Source organism: Triticum urartu, chromosome 2A, assembly GCF_056163025.1.
Source record: "Triticum urartu cultivar PI428250 chromosome 2A, HENAU_Tu73, whole genome shotgun sequence".
Classification (NCBI taxonomy): domain Eukaryota; kingdom Viridiplantae; phylum Streptophyta; class Magnoliopsida; order Poales; family Poaceae; genus Triticum; species Triticum urartu.
The window spans coordinates 133,707,250-133,716,869 of record NC_141874.1 but is presented as its reverse complement, the minus strand read 5'-3'; the positions used below and the strand labels follow the sequence as shown (position 1 = coordinate 133,716,869).

Genomic DNA, 9,620 nt, shown 5'->3' with positions numbered 1-9,620 from the left:
GCTACGCATCAGGTGCCACAGCAAGCAAAAAAATCAAACACCCATAAAGAAAACAAACCTCATTCTAGCAAATACGAAGTAGACAGATGGCATCAAAGGAAGATTTCTCAAAGAACATGTAGCCACTTCAGCTTAGATGCAAATGGATATCAATACTTCACACAATGGCACAACAATTACAGCACAATAGCTTACTCCAGGTGTTTATTTAACTCATGAGGTGGCACTAAACTAGTCAAGTAAATTTAGAAGGAAGATGCAATCCAAAACTAAAGTACCTGCTAGGAATTCCAAAGACAAACTACTGCATCATGTTAACTATGAGTATGTCTACAAACAACCTCCTACAGACATCAAGTTCAATGTCATCAAGCAAGCAAATCATTGGCATACAATTCAAAGTTCACTATGACTACAAGAAATAGAATCCTGAAGTAATACACTATGACAAGATTAACAAAGAGAAAACAAAGCATAACATAGTGCAAATCAAAATCATACAGTTCACATGTCACATGACAAGCACAAGCAGGCATAGAATCATACAGTTCACATGACTAGCAGGCATAGAATCATAAAGTTAAGATGACTAGCAGGCATAGAATCTTATGGTGATGCACCATAGCAAATAACAGTATATGCATTAGGGATTGATAACGATTAACACAGATCAAACGAAACATAAATAGGAGCACAGATATGGATAACTCGTCTGATATAAACTGGCATAACATAGCGCAAAATTCTCATAAGATGTTGGTTTACCACACAGGAACCAGGATAACAAACTAACGATGTCTTGTTCAACACAAATTGCTGGTACGGGAAACAACTAATAGTTCAGATATAATAGATCTCAAGGCACGGTCGCGAACAGAACCCTAGGCAACGAGCACGACAGCGCCGCCGGCGGCCTTGATCTTCTTCTCTGCGATCTTGGAGATGAGCTTGGCCTTGACGACGATGGGCTTCTCCGGCAGCATCCCCTTGCCGAGCACCTTGAAGTAGCCGAACTGCGAGACGTCGACCACGGGGGCCTTGTCGCCGCCGGCCTCGGCCGCCTTCTCGGACGGCACCATGGACCAGAGCCTCTCGACGTTGACCGTCGGGGTGTAGAACCTGTTGCTGAGCTTGTGGAAGTAGCGCATACCGACCTTGCCGAAGTAGCCGGGATGGTACTTGTCGAAGAGGATGCGGTGGTGGTGCATGCCTCCGGCGTTACCGCGGCCTCCGGGATGCTTGCGGTGCTTGCCCACACGCCCGTGCCCGGCGGACACGTGGCCGCGCTTCTTCCGGTTCTTCTTGAAGCGGGTCGTCATCGCCGCCGCTCGCTCGCCGCCGCCGCGGGCTTACCTTGGAGGAGAGGGGTCGGGGCGGGTGGGGTGGAGGCGGAGGTGTGTGGGAGGGAACCCTTGCGGGAGGGAATGGAAGGACTTATAAGGCTGGCGCGTGGGGCGTCGACCGTCGGATGGGGGATTGGGTGGTTTGGGACGTTGGATGTAGGTTCCTAGGGTTTTGCTTTGGTGCGGCCGAGAGGAGGCGGGCTATCTATGGGCCTGGGCCTGGCTTCGGTTGAGGCTTCATCTTTCCACTTTGTGTGATAGGCTGGACTGATGGCCCGTCCCCTGGGTCTCTGGGCTTTTGGCCCAATTTATAGCGAGACGTGTTTGGCATTGTCTCGTTGCTCCCCTAAAAAAAACATTGCCTCGTTGCTCGCCTTAAAAAAAACAGTGTCTCGTTGCGAAAGTTTTCTTGCGTTTGAGTCGTAGCAGTGGGACACTAGTCAGCTGTCACGACGGAAGAACAGATAGTCCTTTTTTTTAGCATCAGTACAGATACAAGCGTTCATATACATGCGCATACACTCACCCCTATGAACGCACACACACCCTACCCCTATGAGCATCTCTGAGAGACTGAGCCGACATATCATCTTAAGATTTACGAAGTCACCGTAGACGCCTCGTCGTCGACGGGAACGTCTCCTCTCACTAAAAGCGCATCGCCGGAAATTCTGAAATAAATTCAGGAATAATGCGAGCACCAGGATTTAAATCCTGATGGGTTAAAGATACCACTGTCCACCTAACCAACTTAACCACGTTGATTCGCAGAACAGCTAGTCCGTTGATGGGTGTGGGCTCGCGATGTGATGGCATATTGTGATCGCATAGGACAGGAAATAGAAAAAAAATTGACCATGTTAACTGGTGAATGTTTGCCAGAGGGTGACATATACAAATGATTTTGTGGCAGTTTTAGTTGTGAGAAAGTGGTTGGGTGGTGACATTTTCCTCATGACATGTCAGTTTCTTTTTTTTAAGCATCAGTACAGACACAAGCGCTCATATACACGCGCATACACTCACCCCTATGAACGCACACACGCACACCCTATCCCTATGAGCACCTCCGAGAGACTGAGCCGGCATATCATCTTGAGATTTACGAAGTCATCGTAGGCGCCTCGTCGTCGACGGGAACGTCTCCTCCCACTGAAAGCGCATCGCCGGAAATCCTGAAATAAATTCAGAAATAATGCGAGCATCAGGATTTGAACCCTGGTGGGTTGGGGATACCACTGTCCACCTAACCAACTCAACCACAGGTTGATTCGCATGTCAGTTTCTTTCTGAGAAGGCAATTTTCGTTTAAAAACTGTCATCATTTTATCTCTTATCATAACTAAAAATGTAAAACGGTAAAAGTAAAGGAAAATAAACTAACAATTTTATAAGAGCTTGTATTAATGGATATTGGACCCGAAGTCATAGGTTTACTAGTGGCATCTCTCTCGAAAGCAGGTAGTGATATGGTAGACAAATTGGTGTTTGATAATTGACATAAAAGTAATAATTGATAACCATGATCATTCATGGCATAATCTCGTGTAGTCTATGATAAATAGACTGTTAATCCAACTGTATCTACCATTATTACTCCGCTCCAAGACCGCTCACTAGTACATCGAGCTGCTATACAAACAGTTTTTAACCCCTTTCCATAAGGGCATTTTAAAACGTCACCTTGCCAGTGTGGGCGATAGGGGTCCTTCCTACATGGCCCAGAAACCGTCGGGGATGGGGATTAGAAATGCATACGTTTTCCAGAACAAAGCATATGTGATGCCCGCATCTATCCCAAATGCGATTCATCACACAGCTGTTGGTGATATATCGAATATCTCAAACACTCCATCCATGCTACTCGTGTGTGCTGGTATTACCATTGCACATGCTATTCTATGGTGCAATGTTTATGGCATTCACCCCATCACAAACAGTTCATGATTGCCAAGCGTGTATGATAAGGAGACTATCACACACATTCATTTCTCCTGAACCATATGTGATCTGTAATAAGAAGATTACCTATTCATCATATGAGTGTCAGATAGGATTACGAAATGTCGGACCGTCGTACCAGTGTCGTACAAGATAACTATCGCACACGCTGTTATGTGGTGCAACGTGTACGTTCCCTACGACATCCGAAACGGTTCATTATTGTAAACCGTGTATGATAAGGCGACTATCACAAACATTTAGTTTGCTCGCATCGTTTGTGATATTGTCTGGCATCGCACATGTTTTGTAAACGGCAACTGTGTGCATGGTCGCACACGTTTCCTCGCCGCAAACCATGTCGGATTATGATGTATATCATAAACGTTTGTGCTTTACAGACCGTGTGCACCGTAACGACCTACATAGTATATTTTGACCCTAATTAAATCGCTGCTATTTAAAATTGTACCAAATTTGAATTTGAAAATTGAATATAACTTTATTCATATCCATCAGGTTAAACAACCAATGTATTATTCAATTCGCAGATACATATATTCAAGAATTACATAAGCACCAAATAAAGAATGATGAACCAGAGTTGTATACTTGTACTATTAAACACGGTAAAGAAAGATGCAAAAAACATTCTGGTTGCTGAACAAGGTGAAGCGGAATGCCCGTATTGTGCTCTCCTCCATGCAGAAGGCACGCACGACTCTAGTCCAACCCCTCATGATGGTCGACCACCCATTCTTCACTGTCTTCATGACGCATGAGGACATCTAGATAGTCATTGTGTTCTGATAGAAATACTTTAACCTTTTCATGTCCACCAATCATATAGTTTGAGAGGTAATCTTGAGCGTATGCGTCTACAGCTGAATGAAAAAGGCTCTATAGAAGCTGATTTCAGTTTGTAACTTCATATGACAGATTATTCGGAAGTCACTGTATCAAGCCGCTATATGACTTCTCGGTGGCTGATCCATTCGCGGAAATAATGCATGAAACAGATTTTGAAGAAGATGATTTTGTTTTGTCGAAATAGTTTGAACCTTGTAATCTTTAAATTTGGGCCTTGTAATGCTGAAAATTTGAACCTTGCAATATTTATGATATTTGTTATATAACGTAATTAGATGTTTAATTTGGTTTTGCAATCATGTCATGTTATAAGTATATATGTTGTTCTTATGTAGACAGAGCATAGATGTTGTGCAGACAAAGCATATCACATCGCACACGGACCACACTAGGGAACCCGTCGGTGATGAATTTATCAATCGCTGATAATTGTATACCGGCAAGCATTTTCCCACAACACACACGGCTTATTCCATCACAAACAGCTCGGATGGATCAGCTGTATCCCACGTATCGCACACGCAACTCTAATATGAATCGTGCTTGATGTCTCCGTCATACGTCCATTTTGCATCATGTTTACCTACTGTTATTTATAATTTTTTAATGCATAATAATGCTTTTTGGAGTAATTTTAATGTCTTTTCTCTTATAATATGCAAGATACACACAAAGAGGGAGAACTCCGGCAGCTGGAAATGTGGACCTGGAAAAGCTACGTCAGGCCACCTATTCTGCACAACTCCAAACAAGATGAAACTTCACGAGGATTTTTTATGGAATGAATAAGAAATACTGGAGCAAATAACCACCGGAGGGGGCACCTGGTGAGCACAAGATGACAGGGCGTGCCTGGCCCCAGGCGCGCCCTGGTGGGTTGTGCTCAGCCCGGCCCACCTCTGGTGCCCATCTTCTGGTATATAAGTCATTTTGACCTAGAAAAAATAAGGAGAGGACTTTTGGGACGGAGCGCCGCCGGTTCGAGGCGAAACTTGGGCAGGAGCGCTTTTGCCCTCCGGTGGAGCAATTCCGCCGGGGGAACTTCCCTCCCGGAGGGAGAAATAATCGTCATCATCATCACCAACAACTCTCCATCTTGGGGAGGGCAATCTCCATCAACATTTTCAACAACACCATCTCCTCTCAAACCCTAGTTCATCTCTTGTGTTCAATCTTTGTACCGGAACTATAGATTGGTGCTTGTGGGTGACTAGTAGTGTTTATTACATCTTGTAGTTGATTACTATATGGTTTATTTGGTGGAAGATTATATGTTCAGATCCAATATGCTATTTAATCCCCCTCGGATCTTGAGAATGAATATCATTTGTGAGTAGTTACTTTTGTTCTTGAGGTCACGGGAGAAATCGTGTTGCAAGTAATCATGTGAACTTGATATGTGTTCGATATTTTGATAGTATGTATGTTCTTATTCCCTTAGTGGTGTCATGTGAACGTCGATTACATGACACTTCACCATATTTGGGCCTATGGGAATGCATTGTGGAGTAGTTATTAGATGATGGGTTGCGAGAGTAACAAAAGCTTAAACCCTAGTTTATGCACTATTCCGTAAGGGACCGATTGGATCCAAAAGTTCAATGCTATGGTTAGAATTTATTCTTAATACTTTTCTCGTAGTTGCGGATGCTTGCGAGGGGTTTAATCATAAGTAGGAGGTTTGTTCAAGTAAGAACAGCACCTAAGCACTGTTCCACCGACATATCAAATTATCAAAGTAGTGGACACGAATCGGACCAACATGATGAAAGTGACTAAATGAAATTCCCGTGTACCCTCAAGAACGCTTTGCTTATTATCAGAGACCGTTTTGGCCTGCCCTTTGCCTCAAAAGGATTGGGCTATCTTGCTGCACTTTTTTTACTACTATCGTTACTTGCTCGTTACAAATTATCTTGCTATCAAACTACTCTGTTAGTTACAATTTCAGCACTTGCAGATATTACCTTGCTGAAAACCACTTGTCATTTCCTTCTGCTCCTCGTTGGGTTCGACACTCTTACTTATCGAAAGAGCTACAATTGATCCCATATACTTATGGGTCGTCAAGGCTATTTTTCTGGCACCGTTGCCGGGGAGCAATAGCGTGGGGTGAATATTCTCATGTGTGCTTGTTTGCTTTATCACTAAGTAGTTTTTTTCCTGTTCTAAGTTGTTCTCTATCTTTAGTTATGGATATGGGACACGAAACACCAAAAAAAATTAGTGGTACTTACTACTCATGGAGATGGGGAACCTCCTAAAACCCTCGATGCTCGTTATGTGAAAAATATTATGCACTATTTTGACAATCCTAAGAAAACCCCATTCAACTTGATGATGGGATACTTTAGGGATTACCGCTTGACACAAAAAGGAAAACTTTTATGGGGTCAAATTCATATGTTGCATTGGTATGCTCAGGAGCTATGCTTAAGATATGATTATACTTGTTGCTCTAGGATGAAGGCTGCACACGACCACTGAAGGAAATATGCCCTAGAGGCAATAATAAAGTTATTATTTATTTCCTTATATCATGATAAATGTTTATTATTCATGCTAGAATTGTATTAACCAGAAACATAATACATGTGTGAATACATAGACAAACAGAGTGTCACTAGTATGCCTCTACTTGACTAGCTCATTAATCAAAGATGGTTATGTTTCCTAACCATAGACAAAATAGTTGTTATTTGATTAATGGGATCACATCATTAGTTGAATGATCTGATTGACATGACCCATTCCATTAGCTTAGCACCCGATCGTTTAGTATGTTGCTATTGCTTTCTTCATGACTTATACATGTTCCTATGACTATGAGATTATGCAACTCCCGTTTACCGGAGGAACACTTTGGGTGCTACCAAATGTCACAACGTAACTGGGTGATTATAAAGGAGTACTACAGGTGTCTCCAAAGGTAGATGTTGGGTTGGCGTATTTCGAGATTAGGATTTGTCACTCCGATTGTCGGAGAGGTATCTCTGGGCCCTCTCGGTAATGCACATCACATAAGCCTTGCAAGCATTACAACTAATATGTTAGTTGTGAGATGATGTATTACGGCACGAGTAAAGAGACTTGCCGGTAACGAGATTGAACTAGGTATTGGATACCGACGATCGAATCTCGGGCAAGTAACATACCGATGACAAAGGGAACAACGTATGTTGTTATGCGGTCTGACCGATAAAGATCTTCGTAGAATATGTAGGAGCCAATATGGGCATCCAGGTCCCGCTATTGGTTATTGACCGGAGATGTGTCTCGGTCATGTCTACATTGTTCTCGAACCGTAGGGTCCGCACGCTTAAAGTTACGATGATAGTTATTATGAGTTTATGCATTTTTGATGTACCGAAGTCTGTTCAGAGTCCCGGATGTGATCACGGACATGACGAGGAGTCTCGAAATGGTCGAGACGTAAAGATTGATATATTGGAAGCCTATATTTGGACATCGGAATCGTTCCGGGTGAAATCGGCATTTTTCCGGAGTACCGGGGGGTTACCGGAACCCCCCCGGGGGTTTATTGGGCCTACATGGGCCTTGAGGGAGAAGAGAGAAGGAGGCAAGAGGTGGCCGCACGCCCCTCCCCTTCCTAGTCCGAATAGGACAAGGGAAGGGGGGCGGCGCCCCCCCCTTTTCCTTCCTCTCTTCCACCTCTTTCCCCTCTCTCCTTGTCCAACTAGGAGTCCTACTCCCGGTGGGAGTAGGACTCCCCCTTGGCGCGCCCACCTTGGCCGGCCGCCCCCTCTCCCTGGCTCCTTTATATACTGAGGCAAGGGGCACCCTAGAACACACAAGTTGATCCTCGTGATCGTTCCTTAGCCGTGTGCGGTGCCCCCTGCCACCATATTCCACCTCGGTCATATCGTTGTAGTGCTTAGGCGAAGCCCTGCGTCGGTAGAACATCATCATCGTCACCACGCCGTTGTGCTGACAGAACTCATCCCCGAAGCTTTGCTGGATCGGAGCCCGGGGAGCGTCATCGAGTTGTACGTGTGCTAAGAACTCGGAGGTGCCGGAGTAACGGTGCTTGGATCGGTCGGATCGGGAAGAAGACGTACGACTACTTCCTCTACGTTGTGTCAACGCTTCCATTGCGATCTACAAGGGTACGTAGATCATACTCTCCCCTCTCGTTGCTATGCATCACCATGATCTTGCGTGTGCGTAGGAAAATTTTGAAATTACTATGTTCCCCAACAGTGGCATCCGAGCCCAGGTTTTATGGTTTGATGTTATATGCACGAGTAGAACACAAGTGAGTTGTGGGCGATATAAGTCATACTGCCTACCAGCATGTCATACTTTGGTTCGGCGGTATTGTTGGACGAGACGACCCGGACCGACATTACACGTACGCTTACGCGAGACCGGTTCTCCCGACGTGCTTTGCACATAGGTGGCTTGCGGGCGACAGTCTCTCCAACTTTAGTTGAACCGAGTGTGGCTACGCCCGGTCCTTGCGAAGGTTAAAACGGAGTCAAATTGACAAACTATCGTTGTGGTTTTGATGCGTAGGTGAGATTGGTTCTTACTTAAGCCCGTAGCAGCCACGTAAAACTTGCAACAACAAAGTAGAGGACGTCTAACTTGTTTTTGCAGGGCATGTTGTGATGTGATATGGTCAAGGCATGATGCTAAATTTTATTGTATGAGATGATCATGTTTTGTAACCGAGTTATCGGCAACTGGCAGGAGCCATATGGTTGTCGCTTTATTGTATGCAATGCAATCGCGATGTAATGCTTTACTTTATCACTAAGCGGCAGCGATAGTCGTGGAAGCATAAGATTGGCGAGATGACAACGATGCTACAATGGAGATCAAGGTGTCGCGCCGGTGACGATGGTGATCATGACGGTGCTTCGGAGATGGAGATCACAGGCACAAGATGATGATGGCCATATCATATCACTTATATTGATTGCATGTGAGGTTTATCTTTTATGCATCTTATCTTGCTTTGATTGACGGTAGCATTATAAGATGATCTCTCATTAAATTATCAAGAAGTGTTCTCCCTGAGTATGCGCCATTGCCAAAGTTCGTCGTGCCCAGACACCACGTGATGATCGGGTGTGATAAGCTCTACGTCCATCTACAACGGGTGCAAACCAGTTTTGCACACGCAGAATACTCGGGTTATACTTGACGAGCCTAGCATATGCAGATATGGCCTCGGAACACGGAGACCGAAAGGTCGAGCGTGAATCATATAGTAGATATGATCAACATAGCGATGTTCACCAATGAAACTACTCCATCTCACGTGATGATCGGACATGGTTTAGTTGATTTGGATCACGTGATCACTTAGAGGATTAGAGGGATGTCTATCTAAGTGGGAGTTCTTAAGTAATATGATTAATTGAACTTAAATTTATCATGAACTTAGTCCCTGATAGTATCTTGCTTGTTTATGTTGATTGTAGATAGATGGCTCGTGCT

At 44.3% G+C, this 9,620-nt stretch overlaps 1 protein-coding gene across 1 annotated transcript; it reads right to left on the bottom strand.

Moving 5' to 3' along the window:
- Nucleotides 1–700: 700 nt before the first annotated feature.
- On the bottom strand, nt 701–1,416 carry LOC125536327 (large ribosomal subunit protein uL15x). The gene has a single exon (XM_048699522.2). It carries the CDS (start codon nt 1,317–1,319, stop codon nt 882–884), a length of 438 nt encoding a protein of 145 aa, XP_048555479.1. The 5' UTR covers nt 1,320–1,416; the 3' UTR covers nt 701–881.
- Nucleotides 1,417–9,620: the final 8,204 nt, after the last annotated feature.